The 27,516-nt window shown below is 54.1% G+C and overlaps 11 protein-coding genes across 11 annotated transcripts; 8 read left to right on the top strand and 3 right to left on the bottom strand.

Annotated features, from left to right (window-relative positions):
• Positions 1-544: 544 nt before the first annotated feature.
• On the top strand, positions 545-2,267 carry CkaCkLH20_05489 (uncharacterized protein; the record flags this gene model as incomplete). The annotated part of the gene is made up of 3 exons (XM_038888208.1): positions 545-1,566; positions 1,620-1,912; positions 1,969-2,267. 3 exons carry the CDS (start codon positions 545-547, stop codon positions 2,265-2,267), a joined length of 1,614 nt encoding a protein of 537 aa, XP_038746684.1.
• Positions 2,268-5,714: 3,447 nt separating this feature from the next.
• On the top strand, positions 5,715-6,586 carry CkaCkLH20_05488 (glc8 protein; the record flags this gene model as incomplete). The annotated part of the gene is made up of 2 exons (XM_038888207.1): positions 5,715-5,784; positions 5,844-6,586. 2 exons carry the CDS (start codon positions 5,715-5,717, stop codon positions 6,584-6,586), a joined length of 813 nt encoding a protein of 270 aa, XP_038746683.1.
• Positions 6,587-7,135: 549 nt separating this feature from the next.
• CkaCkLH20_05487 (uncharacterized protein) lies at positions 7,136-7,550 on the bottom strand (the record flags this gene model as incomplete). Its single annotated transcript, XM_038888206.1, has 2 exons — positions 7,136-7,329; positions 7,388-7,550. The coding sequence occupies 2 exons, from the start codon at positions 7,548-7,550 to the stop codon at positions 7,136-7,138; spliced, it is 357 nt and encodes a 118-aa protein (XP_038746682.1).
• A 314-nt stretch (positions 7,551-7,864) lies between these two features.
• On the top strand, positions 7,865-8,844 carry CkaCkLH20_05486 (putative ribosomal protein L27; the record flags this gene model as incomplete). Its single annotated transcript, XM_038888205.1, has 2 exons — positions 7,865-8,072; positions 8,180-8,844. 2 exons carry the CDS (start codon positions 7,865-7,867, stop codon positions 8,842-8,844), a joined length of 873 nt encoding a protein of 290 aa, XP_038746681.1.
• A 717-nt stretch (positions 8,845-9,561) lies between these two features.
• CkaCkLH20_05485 (uncharacterized protein) lies at positions 9,562-12,440 on the top strand (the record flags this gene model as incomplete). Its single annotated transcript, XM_038888204.1, has 4 exons — positions 9,562-10,147; positions 10,241-10,645; positions 11,703-12,095; positions 12,148-12,440. The coding sequence occupies 4 exons, from the start codon at positions 9,562-9,564 to the stop codon at positions 12,438-12,440; spliced, it is 1,677 nt and encodes a 558-aa protein (XP_038746680.1).
• Positions 12,441-12,691: 251 nt separating this feature from the next.
• CkaCkLH20_05484 (uncharacterized protein) lies at positions 12,692-13,810 on the bottom strand (the record flags this gene model as incomplete). The annotated part of the gene is made up of 1 exon (XM_038888203.1): positions 12,692-13,810. One exon carries the CDS (start codon positions 13,808-13,810, stop codon positions 12,692-12,694), a length of 1,119 nt encoding a protein of 372 aa, XP_038746679.1.
• Positions 13,811-14,759: 949 nt separating this feature from the next.
• On the top strand, positions 14,760-16,450 carry CkaCkLH20_05483 (NCS1 nucleoside transporter; the record flags this gene model as incomplete). The annotated part of the gene is made up of 2 exons (XM_038888202.1): positions 14,760-15,917; positions 15,968-16,450. 2 exons carry the CDS (start codon positions 14,760-14,762, stop codon positions 16,448-16,450), a joined length of 1,641 nt encoding a protein of 546 aa, XP_038746678.1.
• Positions 16,451-17,300: 850 nt separating this feature from the next.
• CkaCkLH20_05482 (alcohol oxidase) lies at positions 17,301-19,416 on the top strand (the record flags this gene model as incomplete). The annotated part of the gene is made up of 5 exons (XM_038888201.1): positions 17,301-17,421; positions 17,477-17,820; positions 17,887-18,442; positions 18,510-19,202; positions 19,253-19,416. 5 exons carry the CDS (start codon positions 17,301-17,303, stop codon positions 19,414-19,416), a joined length of 1,878 nt encoding a protein of 625 aa, XP_038746677.1.
• Positions 19,417-20,386: 970 nt separating this feature from the next.
• On the top strand, positions 20,387-21,196 carry CkaCkLH20_05481 (peptidase A4 family protein; the record flags this gene model as incomplete). The annotated part of the gene is made up of 1 exon (XM_038888200.1): positions 20,387-21,196. One exon carries the CDS (start codon positions 20,387-20,389, stop codon positions 21,194-21,196), a length of 810 nt encoding a protein of 269 aa, XP_038746676.1.
• Positions 21,197-21,438: 242 nt separating this feature from the next.
• CkaCkLH20_05480 (cytochrome p450 monooxygenase) lies at positions 21,439-23,244 on the bottom strand (the record flags this gene model as incomplete). Its single annotated transcript, XM_038888199.1, has 4 exons — positions 21,439-21,804; positions 22,038-22,179; positions 22,255-22,805; positions 22,858-23,244. 4 exons carry the CDS (start codon positions 23,242-23,244, stop codon positions 21,439-21,441), a joined length of 1,446 nt encoding a protein of 481 aa, XP_038746675.1.
• Positions 23,245-25,629: 2,385 nt separating this feature from the next.
• On the top strand, positions 25,630-26,588 carry CkaCkLH20_05479 (uncharacterized protein; the record flags this gene model as incomplete). Its single annotated transcript, XM_038888198.1, has 2 exons — positions 25,630-25,665; positions 25,725-26,588. The coding sequence occupies 2 exons, from the start codon at positions 25,630-25,632 to the stop codon at positions 26,586-26,588; spliced, it is 900 nt and encodes a 299-aa protein (XP_038746674.1).
• Positions 26,589-27,516: the final 928 nt, after the last annotated feature.

Below are 27,516 nucleotides of genomic sequence, written 5' to 3'. Positions count from 1 at the left end.
TCTTCGAGGCGCGATGACATTCCCAAAGAAGAAGACATTCCCCTGAAGCTGGTACCGGCCGCTTCGCCAGATGAGGCTTGGTCGGCTTCAGGGTTTTGTGGAGAGCCTTCATCCCTTGTCCTGTTGATCAAGTTCAATCACTGGAACTTCGGACCAGGCGAACGAATGAGTTCATCTGATCTAAGCTTCATCACTGACGCCACTCAGACATTCAGGGTGCAAGTCACAAGTGCCCCTATTGCGAGAAGACTTTTGCCAGACGGTACGCATATCTCACCCAGAGACTTGGAAAGCAAGACGACTTATAAATACCAGCGACGTCTGTCGAAAACACACCATTCACTGCCCGAACAAGAAAGACCACGAAGCACTTCCAATCCTCAAGCGCGGTCAAAAGCCACGTGCATGCGATGCCTGCTTTCACAGCAAACAGTCATGCGACACCTCGGACCCTTGTGAGCGCTGTGTGTTACGCAAACTTCCCTGCACATATCACAGACTAGAAGACGGACCCTCGACTGCTTCCGACTCCTCAACTTCAACGCTGGAGACCACTGCCGCGGGGACTCGCTCAAATAACAACGACAAAGACCGCACAAAGATCACCGTTGGTTTCCTCTTGGGTCTCACAAACCCCAACTCCGAAAACATCCTCGAGTTTCTCGCGAGCGACGCGGCTGCGAGGACAGAAGGGGATGGCGTCGATTCGGGTACCAAGTCCGTCCCGTCCACGCCGTTTCCTCCCGGTGTACCCATCGACCAGGACTTTGCTGGCTTTCTACCCTTTCCTTTTACGTCCAACTTCACGATCGATTCCTTCGACTACGTTTACTCGCTAGCTGACATATACTCGATGAACTCGGGCCCTGTACTAAACACATCAATACCTCATGTAGACCCAACGACCTTGCCAACATCCACAACAACGCTGCCCACGACCACTACGAGCCCTGGAAACCCACCAACATCCCCCTTTGACCCAGTGTCGTTCGAAGGGCGGGCTAGTGCCATCATCGCCGAACTCCAAGAGCTTCACAACGCGCTCAAGGTATGCGACCCCTGGTACGACGGGTCTTTCGACCTAGCCACCGCCACGGCGGTCTTCTCGCCTCAAAACCTGTGCATGTTCGCAGCAACGTACTTCCGTGTAAGCCATATCGACTTTTCCATCGTACACCGGCCAGACTTCGGCACAGATCGCACGACCAAGACGCTGCTGCTCTCCGTAGCTATCGCGGGCGCCTTGAGATCACCGCCGAGCGACGACGCACTCGCTGCTCGGGGGTATCTGAGTCTCATCGAGGAGTACATCTTCCGTAGGCTCCACTTGCAGCTACCACACGGTTCAACGCCCGAGTTCACACACGAGCTCGAGGAGAGCCTGCAAGCAGCGGTCATGATCCACAGCATGCAGTTCTTCAGGAACGACATGGCGACGAGGCGGAAGAACCGCATGAAGCGATTCCCCGTGTTAGTCACCGCTGTTAGGTGTCTTGGATTGGCTCAGACGAGGCACGCGCCGGTCTTTCAGTTCGAGGACTTCGTGAGGAACGAGTCTCGTATACGGTACGTAACCTCAATCCCACCCGCCCGTGTTGTTCTGTGAGCTGACTGGATAGTCTGGCAACATGGATGGCTCTCTCCGATTGGCAGCAGACCGGCATGTTCAACGTGCCAGCCATGATCACCCCCGCAGAGATGACCTGCGACCTCCCCTGCCCACTGGAGCTGTGGGACGCCAAAGACTCTCAGGAGTATTTCGAACTGGCTCAAAATCACGGACTTAATCCGGCAAGAAGGATAGTATCAATCAAGCAGTGCATGGACGCCCTGATGGGTGACAGTTGGAATGGCATGGGAAGCTTCCCTTTCCAGGACGTCAACCCGACAGATTTGCAGATTCTGATATTCGGTATGTAGGGACAAGTTCACTTCTCCCCGTGATTACAGCAAGCTGACGACCTGCAGCTATCAACGCAATGGTGCTGACTTCCAACCTGATGGGTGTCCTTGGTCCAAGTTCCCAGAATCTCATGCGGGCGATTTCTCGATGGGAGTTTATGTGGGAGACGACGCGTGGCCGGATGGACCCTGGCGTATTCGAGAGGAGCGGCATGGTCAGGTACAATACCGAGCTGTGCTGGGCGGCCAAGAAGCTGATCAAAGTGGCCACTGCTGGCGACAAGAGCTCTGCGTATATGCAAAAGGTCGGCCATGAGTCTCTTGTAGAATTGCATGAATTTGTACGTCAGTATCGGGACATTTGAGGTCAACGAACCTCTTGGAGTCCGCAACTGGCAGAGGCCTTCTTCCTCTGTAGATTGGTCTTGGACGAGGAGACTGAGTGCGGCATATTTGGCGTTAGACGGGGTAATAGACGCATAGACGGCATATTGGCAGAGACTCGGTAAAGCATGGCATGCTTTCAGGCACGATCATAAGGACATCTCATATCAGCGCAATACTTCCCAGACGTTGCCAGTAACTTGAACGGAGCACTTGTTCCGCAAAGCATGTTATTTGGCGATCAACCGGCTCGTCACAACTTTGATATCACCTTCTGAATCAGGAGCTGCTCATCTTGTCCTCACCTTCACTGCTTGTTCCGAAGCCTGAGTTCACTATCTCTATGGTGTTGGCGATCACTTGTCGGAGCTGGAGGAAGATGGCAAAGATCGTTGGAAGAAATTGAATACTTCTTGGGTAAGTACTTGCCCAGTACTGGAGTGTTTTGGTGAAATGACTCACAGAGCAACCAAAACAACAACGGCCGCATCGTGAAGATGGCTAGACAGACCTTGCACAAGCACTCCACTCAGACTCATGTTCCCGTCCTAATTAGCCCGCCAGATGTGGACCACAGAATAAACAACTCATGCGCAACGGTCTTGTTTTGGACCCGCATCGGGATGTTTGTTTACTCGTAACTCGCGAAATGTTTCAAGAAGATTCCAAACAAAAAGGCTAGGTGGAACCCAAGCGGGCGGCTCAACGGAGAACACGCGGCAGAAGGAAGGGTGGGCCGGATGAGGAAAGAGAACGGCGTGCGGCCGATCGGGCCGTTGCTGGATCATGTGATGATGGGCGGAGGTCAAAGCAAACATCTTGGTTCCGAGACGTCGGACACTTGGGACGGAGACCGAAGGCGGAAAGGACGGGCAGGAGAAAAGGTAAATGTGCCGGTGTGCGCTTCGGCAGCCACAGAAGTCTGGTGGCTGGGTAGCATCCGTGACGGATCGGCCGAATTCAATTCATGAAGAGGAAAGATGAGAGGAAGGCTGGTGATTTGCTGACTCGAAGATGGTGATCTGTTTTGTAAATAGCTCAAATGCACCATGAGAAGAAACCCAGCATTCAAGGTTGATGTAAGTACGGATACCTGCTGACGGCGGGCGTTGATGTACCCCGGATTCTGTATTGGCCTGACGATGTGACGGGTGTTTGTGGGCCTAAGCCGGGGCCGTTGATAACTTGATAGAAGTCGCTATTACTCGATTACCTTTGGTCTACTGTGAGGAACGCCCCTACCGAGACGACATTCTGGCATGGTGCAGGCTAGCAGAAGCTGGAGTGCATGAAAGCCGGGGACGAACTAAGTTGGTTCGTGTGTGTCCGTGTATGTTGGATGAGGTCACTTTTGAGATGACAGCCGCAGTTTGGTGGAAGAAAGCGTAAAAGTGAGGGGGAATCCGAAGAGTCTGGGCGGAACGTGGTACGGAGAGTGGGCGGTGGTAGTGACGAGAGAGGGGTGATGCATGTCGAATGACGTCGTCACGATGGGGGGCAGAGAATAATGAGAGGTTGGAGGTGTCTGAGTGAGAGAGGATCGTGAGGGGATGAGCGGACGACGAGAATTGGTGACTCGAGTGAGGGGTGTGGTGTGTTCCCTAGCGCTTTCCAAAGCGCAATAGCGCCGCTGGATTCGAGGTGCATGTTGAACGGACTCAAGTCAGGAGCGGGCCGAATGAAGCTCAAGCCGGGGATGCTTTGGGACTGGGCTGGATGTGATTCCGGAGGCGAGGGAAAGAGTCGGAAGTGAATTGAGCCAGTGGCGCAGGGACGTTCAGGGTTGATTGCGATGGCTCTCAAAGTGAGGTGAGCATGTGTCGGATGCAAAAGACGACGGATCTCGAAATAGGACACTTTCCGGGCAGTGCACAAGGCATCGCGGCAGCGGCAGCGGCAGCAGCGACCAAAAAGCGATCATCGCCTCGTTTCCGGAGAATGAATTGCCATGAGAGACTTTTTGAGATGCTGACTGCTGCGCTGCGCTGCGGGCGATCGCGATTCTGTGCGACAGGCGCCAGCAGAAGAATGAGAATGAGAGTGTCGGGTCCCAATGACAGAGGTGGATTTTGGTTCCAGGGTCCACACCAGCTGGCCTCAGCCAATCCGAGCTGTGAGTCGCTAACATTTATTAAGTACTAGATACTTCCATCGTCGCCAGCATCGAGGCGTCCAGATGATTCCACCAGTCGCGGTTTTGAAGGCATAGCGGCCACAGCTGCAGCCTGAACAGCCCAACCTCTTCCTGGACGATGTATACGGAACAAGTACCGAGATACGTGGACGTTGTGAGGTACCTCAGGTGAGATGCTGAGATGGTCGACGAGTTGTCTTACATGCCCTGCCTTACTGCGAAGTACTACTGCGACTACCTGGCTGTGCCTTGCTCGCCTTCATCGTTGCCTTAACCTATCTTACGCAGTACAGTGAGAACCTAAGAAGACTAATGCTGCAGTGACACCCGACGTTGATATTGGGGGTTCTGAGGTGCCCATGGTGAGCGAGCGACTTTGCAGTGAAACCAGCAATGCAATCCCCGTCCAGACACACCACCATCAGCATCAGCGCTGGAGACCGTATCAAGATACTTCCCTGCTGGATCTCTCATTGCCAGGTGGAAAACAAGAAATCGACATATCAGAAAGGTATCTGCAAATGATTGAGAGGACTTACCGTAGTATCAGCTGGTGCATGTCCATCTATGTGAACAGCTTGTTTGTATAAGACATGAAAAGGCCTCACCTGCCACTCTCACACACACCGCTATCGCTACATTCCTCTCGTCTTATTCGACATTCTGCCTTCTGCTCTCTCCCAACTCTGAATCATCCCTCCAACACGCCACTTCTCCTCGACAACCTTTCGTCTCTCCATCTCATTCCACGTCCTGTATCAGTGCATCAGGGTACTTCCGGGCGTATCCTTCGTCCTCTTCCCTCCTGTTTCACAAACATCACGAGCCCTTTTTTTCTCTGGTTCCCTCTCCCTCAAACCCCTGGTCCGACGCACCCACACCATCGACCGCACCACATCCGCACCAGACCTTGCTGCTGTTAGTGGGTTCAAGACCTGGAGACACTGCTGCAAGTCACGAACCACCTGCACCACCCCCCAATCCGAAGCACAAGGCCCCCAGGCAAAATCACCAACCTTTCGTCACCAGGTTTCTGAACCCCGCTATTTTTTCCCTCGTACCTCACCTGGCTGCATTTTACTTTATTCTACCTTCCCACAACTCTGACTACCTTCTTACCTCATCCCTTCTTCCCTCCATTCTACCCCAGACTGGACTTGACCGACACTTCACCCGCCATTCCTCACGAGGTTCACATCACGCTCTACGCCTCCTCAGTCTACCAACACCACCAAATCATCTCGACCTAACCCGTCCGACCCGCCTTAGCTAGGCCTGCGCGATCTCATTCAAAATGGCAGCCATCGTCGACCGCAGCCCTCCGTCGCATTCTCCTCCGGGACCTACTGCGAAGCGACCCAGAGGTAAGCTGCCTTGGATGTCCGACCCGACCGGTCCCAAAAGCTGACAATCATTGCCACAGGAATCCTCAAGAACTCGTTCCAGAAATCCCCTCCCGTCTCGCCCAGCGAAGAGCATCCCCTCACCGAGAAGGAGCTCACCATCGTCAACACCCAGTTTAACGCCGGCCATCGCCGCTCCTCTTCCGCCGCCCGCCCCTCGGCCTCTCGCCGTCAGTCCAGCCGCACCCCCGAGGCCCAGGGTGACGACGACGAGCAGGATCTGGAGTCGTCTCAGCGCCTCAAGTGGGACGAGGCCAACCTCTACCTCACCGAGCAGGAGCGCACCTCGACTATGAAGATCGACGAGCCCAAGACTCCCTACGCCAAGCACTATGACCCCGCCGAAGACCCCTCCGACGACGAAGAGATGGCGGACCCCTCGGTTGAGAGGAAGCCTCGCACGGCTCGTGTTGGTCCTCGCGTGGAAGATGATATCCCTGTCATGTCGCTTGGCGAGCCGGAAGAGGCGATCCCGGAGAGCGAGTCGTCAAAAGAAAAGGCCCTCAAGGCCGTCCACGTCGACGAAACCGCGAGTTCTCACGGCGGCGACGATGACGACCTGGCCGGCCTCTCGCCCGAGGAGAGGGAGAAGCACCGACGTTTCGAGCAGTTGCGCAAGAAGCACTACGAAATGAAGGATGTGGCCCACTTGTTGGGCCACCCCGAGGAAGTACTCGAGGACGACGACGACGACAGCAGCGCCAACCCGCCTGCTGTCCCTCCTCTTCCACGACCCAGTCAGGCCACCAACGGCCAGGCCTGAGCCACGAGCTCATGAATCGAGATTCGGCCGTCTTGCCCGTCGCTTCGGGTATGCCGCGCCACAGCGGAGGGACACTTTACGGGAGACGTTTTACGAGCATTTTCACGGATTATTTGGCTGTTTTGGGGTCGAGGTTGAGATCAGCATCCGGCAACGGCGTGGTGGCACACGAAGGAGTTCTAGGTGGTTATCACGGATGGTTTTTGCGGCGTTCCGGGGCCTTCGTGTCAGTAGTCGTCGCGATTCGCCGTCATTGCAGCAGCAGCAGCAGCAGCAGCAGCAGCAGCAGCAGCAGTAGCGCGCTCCGCGTCCCGGTCAGGCGTCATCATTACCGCCGCCGGACAGGAGCATTTCAGCACGAGCAGGTAGGCTTTTTGCTTCCGCCAGCAAATGGCATATTCAATAGAGTCTCCATTGCCTAATAACTCCGTTCCCTTTGTGTGAAATACAATGTGTTTGTCGTCTCTTGGGACGTTGGTATCCTGCGCCTGCGATGCTTCGTGTCCACAACTACGTGGTCTCTTTTGTCAGCTCCTCCCACGATACTCCTTACAACAGGCCCTTGCGAGCCAGCTCGACCTTCCTCGCCGCCTCGCCGGCAGCGAATCCGCCCCTCGACACGCAGATACGGCTGCCTTCGCCGAGCTCAAACTTGTCTTGGTTCGCGGGCCAGGGGCAGGGGCAGTGGTGTGGGAAGTGGACGCAAGCGAGGGTATCAGGACAGAGGAAGTGTTCGCAGTAGGCTGCACGGCGTTAGAATTTCGAATCGCATTGCAAAACACTCGCCAGACGCCGACTTACATCCATCGTATCGTTGCTGGTACTGCGAAGGATCGCTCGGGACGTTCTGGGGCTGCTGTTGCTGCTGCTGGCCGCCGAACATCTGCTCGAAGAACCCGAACTGGGCCTGCGTCGAGCCGACGAGGGAGAGGACAACGATCGGGAGAGAGGCGAAGAAGCGCATCTTGGGCAATTGAAAGGAAAGCAACTATCGGTCGATTTGAATAGTTTGGAGTGGCTTTAGGGAGATTATTTCGTCCTTGTTCGCCTGCTCTGTTCCTGCATGCGCCCAGCTGTCCTAAAGCCAGATGCACCGCACCACTCCATTGCTCCTTATCGTTATCGCGCACCGCTGACTCAGCCGGAAAAATATCCTCAGGTCATCTCCCTTGTGCACCAAACTCCAACAGCGAGCTCCATCGAAAACGCGATCGCCCAGGGCAAACTCCGAGCAATCCATCCCGATCGAATGGGCAGCTCGTCCCCGAAGCACACCGTATGCGTCTGATCCAACTGCAGCAGCCCTTGAGGGCCGCTGCCGCCGGCCTCCTCCGGCCAGCCGTCCCGACTGCGCAGCCCGGCGTGGTGGCCGCCGCGAATGCCCTCGTTGGCGGACGACGATACGCCTCCGTCAAGTCGCAGGGTGCCTACAAGCTGCAGCCCAAGAGGACGATACCGAAGAAGCTGGGAGCGAAGCGCACGGGTGGTACGTGGTCAACTCGGACGTCGTGGCAGCTCAATTGAGCGTGGTGCGAGCGAGAACAACGCAGAGAGAGACAGGGTTGGATGCTAACATGCCTAACCCACCCGCAGACCAATATGTCATTCCCGGCAACATCATCTACAAGCAAAAAGGCAGCCTCTGGTGGCCAGGCGAGAACTGCATCATGGGCCGCGACCACACGATCCACGCCATGGCGACCGGCTACGTCAAGTACTACCGCGACCCCGCCCGCCACCCGGACCGAAAGTACATCGGCGTCGTCTTCAACAAGGACGACGTCCTCCCGTACCCGAGGCACGCCGAGCGCAAGCGCAAGCTCAACATGTCGGCGCACCCCATCTCCAAGCCTGTCGAGGTCCCCGCCATCTCCGCCTCGGGCATCCCGACGGAGGTGATCCGCACGTCGCCCAGCCGCAAGGGCGTCTCGCAGCACCCGCGCGTGCTGAGGCTGCGTGACGACTACTCGTACCGCGAGGACAACTGGCGCATCGGACGCCTGGTGAAGCTGCGTGTGCCGGGCATGAGCCGGAGGAAGAGGTTCGCGCACAAGAGATACGCCAAGGAGCGGACGATTGCCGGACAGAAGGCCGCCGAGGCCAGGTACGCGGACATGGAGATTGACGAGTGGACTATCGCGGCCTCCAAGAGGCTTCAGGAGCAGAGGAACGCGGCCGACAGGGCCAAGAACGTCAAGGCGAAGAACAAGGCGGCAAAGAAGGCTGCGAAGGCGAGCAAGGCGAAGCAGAAGCGGTAATGATGCGGACGAGAGAGGGCATCGCTGCTGCTGGTGAGATGAGGGGAGGGGAGCGTATCATGGCTTGAGATCAAGGCGTCTTGGGCTTCTAGAGTGTAGAATATCATGTACAAATCAAACTGGCCATCCACAAGAGACCTTTGCCTGTCACTATTGACCTTTCTCTACTGGCGTGCGGTGCAGAGATGTCAAACCCGGATCAACGCAGTGTTGACAACGCAAATCTTCACATCTTAGATATCATGTTTGCGGCATGGCATGGCATTTGGAAAAAGGGGCGTGAATCAATTATCCAAACCTGGCCAAGTGGTTGCTTTTTCCATGAGCGTGGACAAATTCCATGTGGGGTCGGACTTTCCCTTGGTACTTCCCCGCGAAATTTAGGTGGGAAGGTACAACCAGGAGTCCATGCCACTTTAGTCGCGTCGCGTCCCCCGTGCTTCAGCTGGCAGTTCCAGGTCTCTCCCATCTTCATTCATTCTTGCCTCACGAACATTCGCATTTCCACCTAAAAAGCAACACTCACGAGGCAGGAGGAACTCACTTCTCAATTAACGACCTCATGAATCTCATATAAAACGTTTCGAACTCTCCAATTACGCCAATCAGTCGACAAAACCGGGCGTCAGCTTCTCCGCACCGACCTCGAAACCTCAGCGCTGCATGCCTTGCTTGTGGAGGTGACACCTGCGCAACCCTCGACGACAAAGAACCCCGATGATGGCCTCCAATCCTCGCGTTACACCAGTTCCAATCCCTACTCAAGGCATTTCACCCACGGGTCGTACGGCGCCTCCGGCTTCCCAGACCCAGACCCCGACACCGCTGGGCTCAACCACGGGCAACCGCCATGTCTCACCCTCAGGAGGCTCGGTATCCAGCACGGGAGAGGGTCGCAAGATGAAGCGCACCGGCGCCAAAGTCAGCGTCAGGCCGAGTTCTTTCCTGCAGGCGCCATCGTGGGCTACTTCCTTGCTCAACTCAAAACCATCCACTGCGGCGACGATACCTTCCTTGTCGGAGTCCGCTTCGAATCACCCCTTCTCACCATCGGATTCTACCGCCAACAACCCCATCCTCGAAAGCCCGGAACCTATTCGAATTGTGAGCGACATTCTCCCACAGAAAACCAACCAGGAGGCCCAGGAGGCCCAAGAAAGCCCGGTTCTGGAGACCGAGATGGCACCAAAGTCATCGCTCGCCAGGAGCGCCAAGATCCAGGCATTGCAGCAGTCGTGGATGACCAGCTCAGGTTTGGGAGGCTTAGAAGGTGCAGAGACGCCCAGAGACTGGCTAGGCGGAGGTGAGTACAACACAGGATCTCCACGTATCTTGCTGGGGCATCTCGTTGTGCCTGGCAATCACGTTTAGGGAATATCTACTCACGCAATCGCAGGTCTCTCTTCGGAAGATGTGTCTTCTTCCTCCTCCCAACCCTCAAGAAAGCGCTCAATGGGAACAGTGCAGGGCGGTGACGTTAAGCGTCGCCTGACTGAAGTTACCAACGGAGGATCAAGCCCTTTGTCAGCCTCAGCTGGGCCGTCTGATGGTGCGAGAAGATCAACTCGCAGTTCGCAAGTTCCTCCGGCAACTCAGGGTGCCGACGCCCCAAATCCCGTCGTCAAGCCCGGCATTATTCCTATTCAGAGGACAGTACAAGTAGCAGAGTCATCCGACGAAGAGGACTACAATGATGGGGACCTTGATGGAGATCTTACGACCGAGGATGACGACGTCCCTGGACCAGATATCGATGTCGCACAGGATACTCGTCGGTCCAGACAAAATGTGGATGCAATCCGTCATCTCAACGGTCTTGTGGATGTTGTTACTGATACCTCGGTATAGGTCCTAGGAAAACCCACAGAGCTCCTCACCACGAAAGACTCAGATCGGCTATATAGTCAATGGAAAGGGCCAAGCGGGTTGATTGAACCTACATGCGGTGCCCTGCTGCCCACAGGGTACCAACTATGGGATGACCCAGCCTATCCCTGGATATGCCCTGTGCGAAGTTGCCGCAACATTTTCAAGTCAATCATTGGTGTTGGGAAGCATTTCACGGTAGGTTTCCCTGCTCCAACCCTTCATTAACAGAGCGTCGAACTGACAATGCTTACAGTCTAGGCACAAAAACGCAATGTTCAACGACAATCTTGACGGAACTCTTTCCGAAGTCGGCTCCTTTTCAATGCCAGGTCAAGTCAGGTGCTCAGGCGTCATTGTGTCGAGGAATCCACTGCGAGGCGACGAGCCACCGATGGCCCAGCCAGAGACAACGGTGTACAAGCCCACCAAACCCTCCCCCTCCCCATTCAACAAGTTACCCGTTGCTCCTATACTTGCGGCCCGGTCACAGAATACCTCGCCAGCGGGACAATCGCCCGTCACCCGTGGTTCTAATACTTCTGGGCCACCTCCAGGGTACACCTCTCTTCACCAATACGTCTCCTCACATCTCTCGACTACGTATGGGATTCCATCAGAGAGGCCGGATATCAAAGCACTCCTCAAGTTGCCGATGAAACGTGAATTTCCCGATGACTGGAAGAAGAATTATTCGGGAGTTGGTAACCTTGCGCCTTTGGCAGCACTGTCTCTTTTGGTGTTCCTGACCGGCGACCCGGCCCCCCTTCCTTGCTCAACATGCGCCGAGTCCCCAAATTTCATCAACGCCACTCTACATCCTTGCATCGTCTTATCGCAAAGTGCGCCGTCGTGGCTGAAAGAGACTGCCAGCGAGTCTTGCGCTTCTTGCCAGTGGAATTGCAGCTTCAAGCGGTTCAAGACTACTTGCGAATTCTACAAGGTTGATAACGGATCTATTCCGAGGCGACATCAACCTAACACACTTCCAGCCAGGGTCGAGACGCCTGTCCCGCCCCCGGCTGTGCCGCCAGTGGTGCCGTCAAAAGCGTACGACCCCATACCGAAAAATGCCAAATTTCCATTTCCTTCTACTCTTGGCCGCCCAGACGACTCATCCTCCGCCGCCTCGTCGCGTGCTGTCACGCCCGCCGTTCCTACCGCCAGGGAAGCCATCGACGCACCCGCACCGAGCAGTCCCCCACGGCGAGTCACTAGGTACTCCTCGACCACGAAGGCCGCAGTCACATCCGCTTCTAAGCCAGCCCCTGTCTCTGCTGTCTCGGCCACAGCTGAACAGACAATGCCAGCAGACATTCTGGAGATGGAAGATTGGGAGATAGCCCCAGGACGTGTGCGCGATGAGCGCAGCCAGACTCCAACGAGTAAGTCATTAATGGTTCTTCTGCATTGCAGCCTTCACTGACATTTCCATAGATGTTGCATTTTCGAATGCATACCTGACGTCGAATCAGGTTGTCGCCGTCTCGGAAGACATCTCCTTCAACGTCGTTGTCATCAAACCGGGCGGCTCCCACCAATGGGCTGACGAAGATGACAAAGTGCGGATCTGTTCGCTGGCCGTTGGCAAAGTCAATGTCAAGCTGGACAAGACTGACCCATTCTCGATTGGGCCGAACGGCATGTTCAAGCTGAAACCCGGGGTGGCATGCTCGGTCGAGAATCGGACGTATATTGACGCTGTGGTCCACGTGACATCCATAACGTAGTATTAGAGGACCGCTCATGGGTCAATCAGGCGGGAATTGTATAGTAAATGTGTACGGATACCAGGGGGAGCGCATCTTTTTTATAGATATTTACAGACCATTTCAGAGGCGCAACACAAGCAAGATGATTTTCAGCGCTACCTTAAAGGCTTCCGATCTCCTTAACCCCACGCAGAGTCTGTATCGATCAGTAAGGGGCGACATCCTCACTTTTTCCTTGATTCTTTTTCCTAGAGAACTCAAAAGTCCTCTCAAATCTCAAACGGCACCACTGTATCAATGTTAGTAGTCATCTGCGGCTCGTCGAGACTTCGACTTACCTCGCCACAGGAGATGGGCTCATACTTGGGCGGGTTCTTTTCGTCCGCGCAAGTGGAGAGGACTGCACACTGCTCGTTGTGATTGAAGCCAAAGAAGAACGGCATCGAGTACCGATCCTGCGGGGCGTAGTTGAAGACGCGGTGCACCGTGGACTTGAATCGGTCGTTTGACAACCTCTGCAAGAAGTCTCCGATGTTGATGACGAAGGTATCAGGGACAGGCGGCACCTTGATCCACTGACCGTTCTTGGTCAAAACCTGCAGCCCGCCGACGCTGTCTTGCCACAACAGCGTGAAGCACTGCAGATCGGTGTGCGCGCCAAGGCCGACGTCGATAACGGCATCCTGCGGCTCCGTGTTCTTGGGGTAGAAGTTGCACACGCTGTCGCTCCCAGGGTACGTGATCACATCGTCGAAGTAGTCCTCGGGAACATCCAGAGCCAACGCGAAGATGCGGATCATGCTCCTCGCCAGCGTGAGACAGCTCTGCCAGTACGTCACCATGTCGTCCTTGAAACCCGGCAGGTGCCGCGTGCCCTCCCACACGAAGTCCTCGTGCTTCATCCACGGCTTCACCTCCTCCGGCACCGCGCCCGGGTCCTTGGCCTCGGGGTCGTGGGCCGGGTCGTACCGGAAGCTGAACCCCTCGCGGTGGTCCTTGGTCTCCGTCGGCGAGATCTGCGCGGCTCGCTTCTCGGTCCAGCCGTTGAAGAATTTGGACTTCTTCTGCGAGACCAGGGCCTTGTCCTCGGCGGGCTGGGAGAAGAAGGCCTGCGCCTGCTTGAAGGCGGCGTCGATGGTTTCGCGGGGGATGCCGTGGTTCTTGATGTAGAAGAAACCCGTGTTCTCGGCCGCGTCGCGGATGGTGGCGGCCAGGGCGCGGCGGTCCGCTTCGGCGCCGCGGATGCCGGAGAGGTCGATGACGGGGACCTCGGAGGCGTCGCAGTCGCGGGGCGGGGCGCGGAGGACGTCGCGGTAGACGGGGCCGTAGGCCGACATCAGCTCGAGCTTGTAGCTCTCCGGAGCCGTTTCTGTTACTGTTGTCGACATCCTTGCTGTTTTGTTCTCTTCTTTTTTTTAGACAGTAGAAATCCGAAGTGATGTTGCTAGTTTTGCGTTCAGATCTATGAGATCGATGTCGAGGGGGCTCAGTCGCACGGATAAATAGCTGCAGATGAATTCCGTATTCCTGTTAATTCCGCCGCTCCGGTACCTGACTCAACTTGGCGACGAGTTTTGATTCCTTGAAGCTCGCTCGAGATGCCGATCAATGAGAGTCGTTGTCCGTGGTCCACCGGACATCGTCGGACCTCGCCTAAGCTGCAGCTGAGATTGCACGATAGCGGTTGATAATGGTGTGCGACGCGGTTCGTTGGCGGCCGTCGGGTCCCCCTTATCGGTCGGAGGTCTAGGCCGACAGCGGCCGTGTGGGGTACGGGGTTCACCCCGGTTTTCGGAGGGTCAGGGGTCTTTTCCGGGGTGGCTGCTCTGTCTCCGCGGCCGACTAACAAAGCTTGACCTGCTCTTTGAAATACTTGGCAACCTCCCCGAGTTCATCAACACTGTTGTTCCCTACGCGATTTGAAGTCACATAGAGTATTACACAAACTTTGGCTGGTGTCCAGTTACACCAGTGATCACGAGCAACATGCTCAAGTCGCACTCGCGGAGAGGCCCGGCGCCACGAGTCGCGCAGATCGCGGACTCGCATCCCTGCATCTCTTATCTCCCCCACATCCCACATCCTTTTGGGCTGTTCCGGTATCTTGGTTTATCACTATCGCTGACGAAGAGCCTCTGATATGATTATTTTTGCAAAGGATGTGATTTGATATAAGTCGTTGTCAACGTTGGTCATCTCATCCTGTCCGCTGTCTGGTGCTGTTCTATTCATCATTCTTCGCGGGCGGGTGGGCAAACTCCCTCAGGCTTGACATCGACTTCCACATCAAACGCACCAAGTTCAATCCAAGTCACCCGAGAAAAGACGGCTCCGAAAATGGGCCTCCTCAACCGCCTCCGCGTGCCCACGGCGGCCGGCACCCCCGAAATCCACGGCCGCGACGCCCTCCTCAACAACGATGACATCCGCCCCCTCAAGCTCGCCGACCGCACCTGGACGCAATGGACTTACTTTACCTTCTGGTTCTCCGCCGTCGCCACCGTCTCCAACTGGTACGCCTCCTCGACAGCCCAGGCCCTCGGCCTCTCCATGTGGGAGTCCCTCGGCTGCGCATTCGGAGGCCAGTGTCTGATCGCCATTATCATCACCCTCAACGGTCGCCCGGGAGCCACCTATCACGTCGGCTTTCCCGTCTTCTGCAGGACGGCTTTCGGTGTTTACGGCGCGTGGTGGCCCACGTTCAACCGTGCCGTCATGGCCATCGTCTGGAACGGCGTCAACGCCGTGCAAGGAGGCCAGTGTATCTATGTGATGCTCCACGCCATCATCCCCGGCATCGCCAATATCCCCAACACCATGGGCGAAGGCAGCGCCCTGACGACGGCGGGCATGATCGGGTTCGTCATCTTCTGGCTCATCACCTGCGCGTTCCTGGTCATCCCCGTCCCGAAGATGAAGGGACTCGTCTACGCCAAGCTCGTCGTCTTCGTCATCTCCGCCATTGCGATGCTGGCATGGACGTCCACGAAAGCAGGCGGTCTCGGCCCCGTCGTCCGACGAGGAGGAACAGCCACGGGATCCAAGAGAGCCTGGCTGATCGTGCAGTTCTTCATGCTCGGCGCGGCCAACTGCGCCACCTTCGCCAGCAACGCGGCGGATTTCCAGCGCTACGCCAAGAAGAAGAACGACGTTATCCTCGGCAACATCTTTGGGTTTCCGGTCTCCAACTTGATCGTCGCTGCTGTGGGAAACCTGGTGTGTGCGTCGAGTGAGCTGATCTTTGGCGAGTTGGTCTGGAATCCGGTGACAATGTTGGATATGCTTCAGACGGCGGAGTACACGGCTGCGAACCGGGCGGGATGCTTCTTCATCGCTGGTTGCTTTGCTTACTGCTGCATCTTCTCGTCCATCTTTGAGAACTCGCTGCCTGCTGGTAACGATATCGCCGCTTTGTTTCCGAAGTATCTTACCGTCAGGAGGGGATTCTTCGTCTGCGCTGTGCTGTCGTTCGCCATCAACCCCTGGTTCCTTCTGGTAAGTCGAAGTCATATGTGAAAAATAGCCGGTGACTAATGTCGAAAAAGGGTTCCGCTTCGGTATTTGTGTCATTCCTCTCATCCTACCAGACCTTCCTGTCCGCCATCACCGGTGTGCTGTTGGTCAATTACTACATCATCGGCCGCGGCCGCATCCACATCCCGGACGCCTTCACCTCGATGAAGACCGGCGCGTACTACTACACCCACGGATGGAACGTGAGGGCGTACGTGGCGTACATCATCGGCATCATCCCGAACTTCTACGGGTTCCTCAACAACATGGGCGTGTCAGCACCCGTCGGCATTTCGAGGTTTTATTTCTTTGCATACTGGGTCGGTCTGGCCTTGTCGGGGTTCAGTTTCTGGATCACATGCAAGATCTGGCCGCCTCCAATCATGGAAGAGAAGTGGGCTGAGCCGAGGGATTATGTTCGGCCTGAGGAGGATGAAGGGGTCATTGAGGCGGTACCTATGCCTGAAAACTTCGACACGAAAGGGCCAGATGAGAAAGTGGCGATGAAGGTGTAATGAGAGCGAGCTCGCCGAAAGAGGTTGATAATTAATCCTAAACATAAAGTTTACGGATCTAACTTACGAATATTCATGGAGCGCTTATGCATCTGTGGATGTCTGATGCCACTGGCGGCCCCCGACACAGCACACTAGACACCCAGTCCCCACACCGGGCCGGACCTGACCGGCACCGACGCCGAAAGGTGGATCACGCCTTCGCCGCGAGCGCCGCTAGCAGCATCAAGCGTGGGATATGAGCGGATCGTAAGGAACATTTCTCAGCATACAGGGTTTCTCAAGGCGTCAACTCGCAGTGATTGAAGATCAGAGTTCCCTTCGACGAGGTATCACACCAGCAAGTGAAGTAGAATGCGAACAAGCGAATCATACGACTCTGTCACAATCTAGTCCTCACTAACGTTGTCCATTATCGGCATGTTTTCTCGTTTTTAGCGGGCCTTGTTGCGACGCTGACCGGGTGATCAACAGCTTGCAGCATATTTCCCCTCACAGACCAGGCTTCCGAGGGACAAGCGGCAGCTTAATCCCACTCAAGTCTCAGAGAAAGTAGAACTTCAGGCTCACTTTGCAAGTGCCAAGTCAATTCGCCAACTGGTAATGCAACATCGGAAGCAACCCCGACTGATGTCTCTGGAAGTCCGGTGGTGACAGTGCATATAGCCAGTAAAAGATCAACGAATTCATCACGTACTCAGCCATCTTGCAGATCTCTTGCCTCCAACTGTGAGATTGGGCACCGCGAGTGGCCGACAGCGGCGATAAAAGGCCTAAATAAAGGTCTGGCTCTTTCCATCAACCTCGTTCCTGCCGGCGGGCGTACGACTGCTTGCAACAATCGGTCAACATGGGGTTAGGAACTTTCACAACAGCTATGGTCGGGGCTTTAATAGCCGCCAATACTGCCATTGCAGTGTATACGGAACTTCCGAGCAATCTGACCGAAGTGGATGTGATCATAGCCGGAGGTAGGTATTGAACAAATAATAGTTATCGACTTTCAGAACTCTAACGGTATTGCAGGCGGTACGGCTGGAAGCATCATTGCGACTCGCCTCGCCGAGGCGGATCCTGCCCTTTCTATCCTGGTCATCGAACAGGGCCAAGACAGCTTCAACGTGACCAATGTCATTTACCCGGCACTCTTTGAGAGGAACACCCTGCCTGGGTCTGACACGGCCTTGTTTTGGAAAGCAAACAAGTCTCCCCAACTCGCAGATCGAGAGCCTGTCGTCGAGACTGGCGGTATCCTGGGCGGTGGATCATCTATTAACTGGATGGTTTACACACGCGGCCAGTGGGATGATTTCGATGCCTGGAATACCTCCGGGTGGACTGCAGAGGACGTATTACCGTACTTAGCAAAGGTAGGTCCAGAAAACCAAGGTTTGGCCTTTGCTTCAGGTTCAAGAGAAGCCTAACGCACCATCAAGACAGAGACGTATCACGGCGCGACTACAAACATATCAACGCACGGCTACGAAGGCCCAATTCACATCTCTAAAGGAACACACCAAGCACCACGCGCCGAAGAAGGTTTCATCAAGGGCGCCGTCAGTACTGGATTCGATGAGATCGTAGACCTTCAAAGCTTGCACTCCAACAATGGTTCAGGCCCGTGGTACCGCTACGTCTCTCCGGAAGACGGGCGTCGACAGGACGTCGGCCATCGTTATCTCCATCCTGCACTACAAAGCGGTGAATATCCCAATCTCCACGTTCTGGTTGAGACACAGGTCCTTCGCGTCTTATTTGACGAGACTAAGCGCGCTACCGGCGTCGAATTCCGACCGAACCCCAATTTTGCAAAGGGGGTTCAGGATAACAGCACCAGAAGTATTACGGCGAAGAAGCTTGTCGTCGCCTCAAGCGGCTCTTTCGGTACCCCACTTCTTCTCGAACGATCCGGAGTCGGGGATCCCGCGGTACTTGAGAAAGCTGAAGTACCCGTTGTTGAATCTCTTCCGGGTGTAGGAAACGACTTTCAGGGTTAGTATACACTTCCCGAAGCCACAAAAATACCTGCACTAATAGTCCAAAGATCACCATTTCGTAGGCTACGTCTACCGCACCTCTCTTACTCAAAATGAAACCATCAACGGAATCGCCCGCAATGACAGGGGCCGGGACGTCCCGGCCATGATCGCCGCAGATGACCCGCAACTCGGATGGAACGGTCACGATGTCTCGAGCAAATTGCGCCCTTCCCCTGCAGATGTTGCAGCCCTTGGCCCAGAATTTCAAGCTGTTTGGGACAGAGACTTTAAGGATGTCCCTAACCGACCTCTCATGGTCTGGGGTCTCTTCAACGCCTTCTTTGGCGACCCAGCTGCGTTACCAGATGATGCCGAATACGTCACCACAGCGCCGTGGGTCACGTATCCGTACGCTAGGGGACACGTTCACATCACCGGGCCTAGCATCGATGATCATTATGACTTTGATCCAGGGTGGCTACTTGACGAAGACGACATCGATTTGAAGAGCCACATCTGGGGCTACAAAACGCAGAGAACCATGTCACGCCGGATGGAAATCTTCAGAGGTGAACTCGCGTCAGGGCATCCAAAGTTCCCGGAAGGCTCCAATGCTTCTATTGTCGAAGTTGCAGATGGCCCCATAACAGACGAGATCCGTTATTCAACCGAAGACAATGCAGTCATTGTGCAGTACATCCGAGAAAATATCGGCACCTCGAGACATCCTCTTGGTACATGCAAGATGGCGCCGCTGGAAGCGACCGGTGTTGGTATGTGAACTCGCACTGAAAAGGGTTGAAATATTTACTAAACTTCAAAGTCGACCCCAGGCTGAACGTGTACGGACTTTCGGGCTTTAAGATCGCTGACTTGAGTACTCCGCCCAAACAGGTTGCCGCGAACCTTTACAACACAGCATTGATGCTTGGAGAAAAGGCAGCGGATATCATCATCCAGGACCTGGGCCTAGATCTAGAACAATGATAAAAAGCAGAGGAATGCCGAGATTAAGACATCAACGAACTTGGGAGTTACGATAAGAAAGCCGTTGAGCCGGTAACAATGCGAGAACTTTGACCAGCAACGGCCTCACGCTGTGGTCGTAGAGACATCGCGCCATTCCATGGCATATTGCAATGATCTCTCGTGATACTCGTATTCAAAAACAAACCGGACTATGCTCTAATTGTGCTCTTGCCCGCGTGCTCAGGACAAAGATTCCTGCCAACTTCCAATCCCTAACCGCCAGCACATCCCGGCCTCATGACAACCTTACTCCAATCGGCGTCTAGCGCCAGTCTTATCCGTCGGCCGAGTCCCACTTTCGGGAAACCTACTCGGCACTTTATGCTTATAAGTTATGGCGCCATTGCAAAAGACCGATCGAAAAAGGAAAGTGGTAATCCCTCCATTTGCTGCAGCTGCTCGGGAGCTGATAATGGTGTGGAGAGTGCGTTAATGAAAGGAGGATATCGTGTTGTCTCCCCCGCCAATCACCAACTCCCGTCTTGGCATCCCCGGAGCCGAAGTGGGTCCTCGAGGTGCCGAACTTGCCGTGTTGCCGCCCCGCTGCCGATTGCGATTGAAACTTGATGCGACCTCAACACCAGGGGGACTCACGATACTTCCTAAACAGGCAGGAGCTTCTTCGTCGATGGAGACCTCGTTGGAAATGCTCATGCTGTGGCATGAACGACCTCCGGCAAACCGGCATCGCGATGTCTTCTCACCTGCGATAAGGAGAATAGCGGCAATGGGGACATCACGGCCATGCCATAACTTGTCGTCCGAGACGCCAAGACCAGCGCATCGTGAAATGGTTATAAAAGACTAGATCGATCGCCAAGATAGCCAAGCTTTTTTGATCAGCAGCAGCAGCAGCAGCCAAGCAAGAGCCTCAAGTACCCAGCTTTCGTCTCCGGTCCCGCCCCGTCTCGTTCCCCATCCTATCAAGATGAAGTTCTCTCTCTTCCTCGCCGCCGCCACCGCCGGCCTTGTCTCCGCCGCCCCGGGCACCAAGCTCGTCCAGCGCAACTACTCCCCGCTCGTCCCCCGCTCCGACCGCCGGTCCAGGTTCAGCTCCAAGCCCAACCAGCGCCTTGAGTCCGATGTCTTCTCCCTTGACTCCACCTCCACCGCATCCACCGACAAGAACGTCGAGTACTCGTCCAACTGGGCCGGCGCCGTCAAGATTGGCACCGGCTACAACCACGTCACCGGCACCATCGTCGTCCCCGACGTCAGCGGTTCCAGCGGCTCCGCCGCCTCCGCTTGGGTCGGTATTGACGGCGACACCTGCCAGACCGCCATCCTCCAGACCGGTATCTCCTTCTACGCCGACGGCACCTTTGACGCCTGGTACGAGTGGATCCCCGACTACGCTTACAACTTCAACAACTTCGGCGTCAGCGTCGGCGACTCCATCCGCATGACCGTCGATGCCTCCTCAAAGACCAAGGGTGTTGCTACCCTGGAGAACCTGACCACCGGCAAGAAGGTCACCCACTCCTTCACCAGCACCCCCTCTTCTCTCTGCGAGACCAACGCCGAGTGGATCGTTGAGGCTTTCCAGGAGAACGGCAGCCAGGTCACTCTTGCTGACTTCGGCACCGTCACCTTCACTGGTGCTTCCGCTTCTGGATCTTCCGGCTCTACTACTCCCGCCGGTGCCGATATCATTGATATCTCCCCCAACCGCGGCTCTACCATCCTTGCTTCGGCCTCCGTCAGCGGCAGCTCCGTCACTGTCAAGTACGTTGGTTAAGCAGCTGCTCTGCTCAAAGGAACGGCCTTATTAGCCGTGGATGATGTACATAGACTTCATGAGATGGACATAACGGGCTTCAATTCTTTGGAGAGGGGTGGGTAATACCGTCCAGATGGGTTTTGGGTATAAGTTGGTTGATATGGATAGTGAATAAGTCAGAACGAGAGTATTTGACAAGCTACTTCCAACATTCTCGTGTGTCAAATGTGTGTATAAGTGAAATCGCTCCGCTCCGGGCGTCAGTCATCTTTAGAAAGTCTGGTACTAGCAGTAACCATCAATGGTCCGTCCAAATCACTGCCTCCCACTGCAGCCATTGGGGGTAGCTTTCCAGTAAAACTACCCTTCTTGACTTCGTCTCTCTCTTGAGCATCGGCAAGTTGGAAGTCGAACTCGCCCAATAGCGTACTGGCGAGTTTGTAAATGTTCGTCTGTGCCAATGCCTTGCCAATACACTGGCGACCCCCTAGACCAAAGTGCATCAAGTAACGCGCTCGCTCCGCTGTTTCTTCATTTTCCCAGCGACTCGGGTCAAAGTTGCCATGATCATCGCCCCAGACTCTAGGATTGTGGTGGAACGCGTGGTTGCAAACGGCAACGGACGTCTGGATTTAGGGAGTCAGCTTATGTTTTCACAGACACAAGGACGAAGCAAGCCATCAAGACCTTCCGTTGATAGAAGTCTGCCTACCCCTTGTTTGATATGACGCCCAGCGACGACGATACCCTCCGGAGCCGTCACACGTCTTGGAAGCGGCATGGTGAAAACCGGAGTTTGACGAAAGTTCTCCCTGACACATGTTCTAAGAAAAGGCAACGAATTCTCTACTTCGGTTACCGAATACGCGGTCTTTTCGTCGTCGAGCGGTGTCAGATGTTGGTCAATCTCTCTCACGCATTTGCTCAGAGACTCGAGGTTGTGAAGCAAGTTCCAAAACAGAAGCGTCGTCGTAGCACTCGTTGTGTGCGTTCCCGCGATACTGCAAAACCCAGTCAGTAAGCACGCCAATCCCCATAGAAAACAACACAGCAACACCGCTAAAAGTTCTACTCACATGAACCCAAACGCTTCAGCCTCAAGATCGATCCGGGCTAGCTTCTCCCCGCTATCAGGGTGCTTGGCCAAGATCAAATTCGTCAACAGATCCGTCCTCCCATCCTTTGCGCTCTCGCCCTCCTGCTTTTCCAGCTCCCCAAGCCTCCGCCGAACGCATTCAACCGCCAGACGTGCACACTTCGCCCGCCCCTCAAACAAGGCCCGCAAGCCCGGATGTGGGATCCTAGGTAGCCACTTCTTCAGAGTCTGGGTCATCGCTGGCCAGGAACCTGTCATCGAGCCGAGCAGAGTATGGGGGACTACGGGAGGGACAAGAGACTCGTCGTCGGAAATCTGGACGCCGAAAGAACGACTGAACGCTAGTTCGCCGAGGACATCGATGGTGTAGTAGTGAAGCAGCTTCTTCAGGTCAAAAGACTCCCCATCGTTGGCGAATTTTGTGATCTTCTCGCGGAGTAGCTTGATGTTTTCATCGAGATGGTGTTCCATTCCCTTCACGCTTGACAGCGAAAAGCTGTTCGACATATGTCGTCGGCGGATGGAGTGAAGCTGTGGCATTTTCAACATCATTTTCAGAGCGTGATTTGCGCTAGCGTCCTACCTCAACATCTCTCATTCCGAAGACATTTGGGATATTTGAGCCAAAGGCATCGTAATACTCCGTCTTGGGCATGCGTCTCCCGCCCTTTTGATATACAAGGGGAACGACCTCCTCGGCGGTGATGCTTAGATTATCTGGACCGTAGCGGACAAACTCGCCGTACTTCTCGTGGAGCTCTGTCAGGTTGTATGGCTGTTTGAGGGACAAAAACTGGATGACCTGCCACAGGTCTGTGACCGATGCCCAGAACGGACCCGGGAAGTCGGCGAGTGGATGGAAGTATCTCTGATAGATGATGTATACAACGCATCCTGCAAATGCGACACAGCCCAACAGCGCAGGCAGTGACACTGGAAGATTGCTCAATGTTAGCAAGGACGGATACATTACGAGGGAAGATAAGATGAGGTAGAGATTCACGATATGTGGGGTGGTTCGATCAGTAGCCAGGTCCTTATCTAGCCACAGCACGAGTGGAATACATTTGCCGGGCAGTGGAAATCAGAGCGGCAAACTCTATTAACCGGCCGTCCCGGCTTGCCGTGCTGAGAAGCGGGGAAGTGACGGCGAGTTGCGACCATATCCTTGCGAGCTCCGTGTTTGGGGTCTGAGCCCCCGGCGTGGTCAACGCGGGGTTCGCCGCAATCACCGTCTCGGCCACCGGCCTTGGATCGCGTCAGTTCTGCGCGTGTTGCCATCTTTTCCGTCATCCTGGGTGGGTTGCCTTTGGATATCCAGGCGGCGAACCCGGCGTCATCCCGACTTTGCCATAATGCAGTGGAAGGCCGGTTGCCCTCCCATACCCCTGATTTGTTTGACGCTACCGCGAGGTTGAGCAGCATTCTAGGCGCTCTTTACTGTATAGTACCGTACGCATATTGCCTAACGTGAATCATATGGTGGCAGCCAGGATGAATGCTGGGACGCAGATAGCATCTCAAGTGATAATAAAATGACTTCAACTGCTACTTCTGTAGTCGGTTGAACAGAGGTTGTCACGGTCTGTTTGACGTCAAAAGGCTCTCTGTGGCATTCGGTGTAGCGGTAGAAATCGCACTCGTCCGACCTTGAGAGTGAGGCCATTCACGCTACCAAGTACGTCAGGAAGCTTATCAGGATAGAGTTTTATTCTTTCAGAATATTGAATATTAAATGTGTACTCGCTGGGTTTGACGAGCCAGAACAATAAGCGTAGGTGGCCGCATTGTATTGCATAGGATGTTGCATTAGTAGAAGTCGCACTCGATGTTGAGGCCGGGCTAGAATATATATTGGCCCAGATAAAGAATGCCAGTATCGCAGAAGGCGCGCTTTTAAAGTCATACTATGGCCAACCACATGACATTTACTTCATTTGCTTGGGAAGTTGGGGCTCGTGACGCGAATGCAACGATTTCAACACCAGTTGGCTCTCAACTTGTGCTCGATTTCGGAATACTGGACTTGGCCATTTGTAATCTGCGTTTGATGCGCTGCCGAAGCTCAAGCAATAGCTGCGGCGCTCCGTTTGCATGGAAGTGCTCACGTAGCGGAAGAGAGTTTTGCCCTTGGCCTAGAAAAGTAACTCAGACTAGTAAACTCTTGGCAAATCAATCGTTTTGATTTTCATGTCTGCCCCTTCTCAGGATTACTGATCCAGCAGCCAAGATAAGAACGCATCACAAATGCGATACAAATGCCTCAAGTATTCCCTAAAGGCCCCTTATCTATCCCGCTAACATTTTGGCACATACTGGAAGCTCCGACCTTCTGCTTCTAGAGGGCTCGGGAGGGCCGGACGGAGCTAAATGTTACGGCCCAATCGATTACGTGAGGGGAAATAGGTCCTTCTGTTCGCTGGTCCAGCCTGTTGTGTTTTTCTTCCATTCAGCAGGCACTAGTCAGGGTGGCTGACTCAATGAGATTTTCCCTCTATATAGGAATATCTCCGGGGTTGCTCCTACATCTAGCTTTTCTACTGATGTGAGATTCACTTCGTTTCAATTCGCTGTTCTGCAGCTCAGAACTCCATTCGTGACAAAAGCTTCAGGTGAATCCGCAGCGAGAAGGCAGATGCGGTAGAGTAAGCAGGAAATGGGGACGTCACTTTTGGGATTTAGGGGGGCAAAGACATACACTTAGCAGTGTACAGATAGTCAGATTTAGTAGCCCTTTCAGTTTCACCACCAGACGTAATATACATTGTATGTATGTGTATGAAATACGCTTGTATGCATGTATTGCTTCTTGTGGTCACTGGTCCTTTCCTAAGTACCTTAAGGGTTGGGCTACAATAGTGCTACAACGGCCGCTCTATAGTTATTGTGATAACTGAAAGAATACTAATCCTTACGCCTTTGAACGCAAGTTTGACTGCCGTGACTGGCTTGATACGACCTTAAGAGCTCCAGGTGTTTAGACAACTGACTTGTGAGTTTAAACATCATAGAAACTAGTTCCGAATTAGCACTCCGTAATGCAGCCCGACTACGAACGAATTATATAATTAATGTACACACTACTCCCCAGCAATTGGTCAACCGAATATCATCGCTTGGTATGGAATGGTGTGTAAGTATGTATACTAATCTGAAAACCTGGGTGGGTCTTTGCCAACCTCACTACTTTCTTTACACGCTCGGGTACCCATGAGCCTTTTGGGAGCCTACAGAGATAAGTAGATTATATAAGGCATCATGTTACGCTACATGTTCGACCCGTGCTCTCTACACGCCAATAACGTCCTACCAACCCTTCAATTGCCATTGGTTCATTACTTCACCTATTTTCAAAATGAACTCTTCTTTCAAAAATGTTCTTCTCATTGGCGTATGTCTCCTGTCGCCTCTAGGTCTCTAATAAGTTTACTAACAAATTCTTTTTCAAAGGCGAGCGGAAACCTCGGTGCCCATGTTTTGAAACTGTTCATGGATGCTCCGTACAATGTCAGCATCCTGACCCGCAAGGAATCGAAATCAACCTTCCCCGAAGGTGTGCCTATCATCAGGGCGGATTATTCCGACGTCAACGAACTCAAACATGCCATGGAAGGTCAGGATGTGGTGATTAGCATGGTTGCCGTCTTTGCTACGGGTGGTCAACAGAATCTGGTTGATGCGGCCATAGCTGCGGGCGTGAAGAGATTCTTGCCTAGCGAATTTGGGCCTCCGTCGCGCGATGAAAAGTTCACCGCCCTGCATCCCGCCTTACCGCCCAAGGTGGCTACGGTCGACTATCTGCGATCCAAGGAGTCTTCCATCTCTTGGTCGGCTCTTATTCCAGGCGCTTTCTTTGACTGGGGTATGCGCCTTGGCCTATTCGGCTTCGACATCAAGTCCAAAACGGTTACACTCATCGACGGTGGAACTGCCGTCTGTACAGCTACGACCCTACCGACCATCGCAAAAGCAACCCTGGCGATACTACAACACGCTGATGGGACTAAGAACCAATACGTCTACATATCTTCCTTCCATACAAGTCAGAAAGATCTCCTTGACGTAGTGGAGAAGATTGACGGCCAGAAATGGACAGTGAAGCATACTACATCTGAGGACCTGATCGACCAAGGCAATAAGAGAATAGCTGAGGGAGACTTGATGGGTGCCACGGATCTAGTTGGAGGTGCGGCCTTTGGTAAACAAGCTCTGGGAGATTCAAGACCATGGGGATTATGGGATGAGAAGTTGAGGCTTGAGAAGGGCGACTTGGAGCAAGCAGTTAGAGAGGTTCTCACGAGCAGGCATTCCTGAGCCATTTGTGATCATGACCAAGACGGCGGCTTCTGAATAGGATAGTTTGATTTAAACCATGCCGTACGATGTTATCTGGGTCACTTTGTCAGCAGATATTACAGCCAGATGGGCGCATGGATTAACGTAGTAGAAGATGAAGTTGTGCGCCCATATGAACAAGAAAACGCCCACAACGTAAGATAAGAAAGCTGGCTCCCTGAGTACAGAAAAGTCAAGGAGTGCGCCAGTCTTACAAGGGCGTAGCCTGGGGCGCATCACACGTAGTGCGGCCAGTGCGCATAGCAAGTTGAGAAATCCAAGAATTCTGAAAGTCCGCCCAAAGCCGACTTTAGGGAGTAATGGAACTGACGACGGAAGCAAATGTCGGGTAGATTATGTCTCCGGCTGAATTTCCGTGGTTGCCGAGCCTACGGAAAAACCGCGTCGCTTTGCAAAGTAGGTCGTAACCACAGACAGGCCGGGTGTGAAAGCACCTCCACCAAGTCTTGTTAGAATTCCCTGGGTGAAAAGTAGCTGATAATTCTGGGTGGAAACGCTGAGAGTCAAAATACCCATGATCTAAAGCACGGCGTCAGCGAAGAAGGTTGAGCGAAAGAACATGAAACCGGCGTCGAGCATTCTGCCAGAAAGGACTCCAGTAAAGAATAGCAGCCAGGTCTGAACGGACCCGATCTATGAAATCTCAGAGTGTGAATTTGGCAATGCGTTTCCATAATGGCTTTGAAAACTGCCGAATGAGTTCACAAAACCCGAGGTCGTACGTATTACGAGCCATCCAGCTCCAACATGTGCTCATGTAAGATAGCCTCCATCAGGTGCGACGGCATCGGGCCTAGTAGGCACCAGTACTGCTATTGTGTGTTCAACGAATGATGGTCTCGTGTTAAAGAGAAGCTCCAATCCTTGGCCTGTAAGTGGTGTTTTC

This window comes from Colletotrichum karsti, assembly GCF_011947395.1.
Source record: "Colletotrichum karsti strain CkLH20 chromosome Unknown Scaffold15, whole genome shotgun sequence".
In the NCBI taxonomy this organism is placed as follows: Eukaryota; Fungi; Ascomycota; class Sordariomycetes; order Glomerellales; family Glomerellaceae; genus Colletotrichum; species Colletotrichum karsti.
This window is presented reverse-complemented; position numbering and strand designations above follow the sequence as displayed.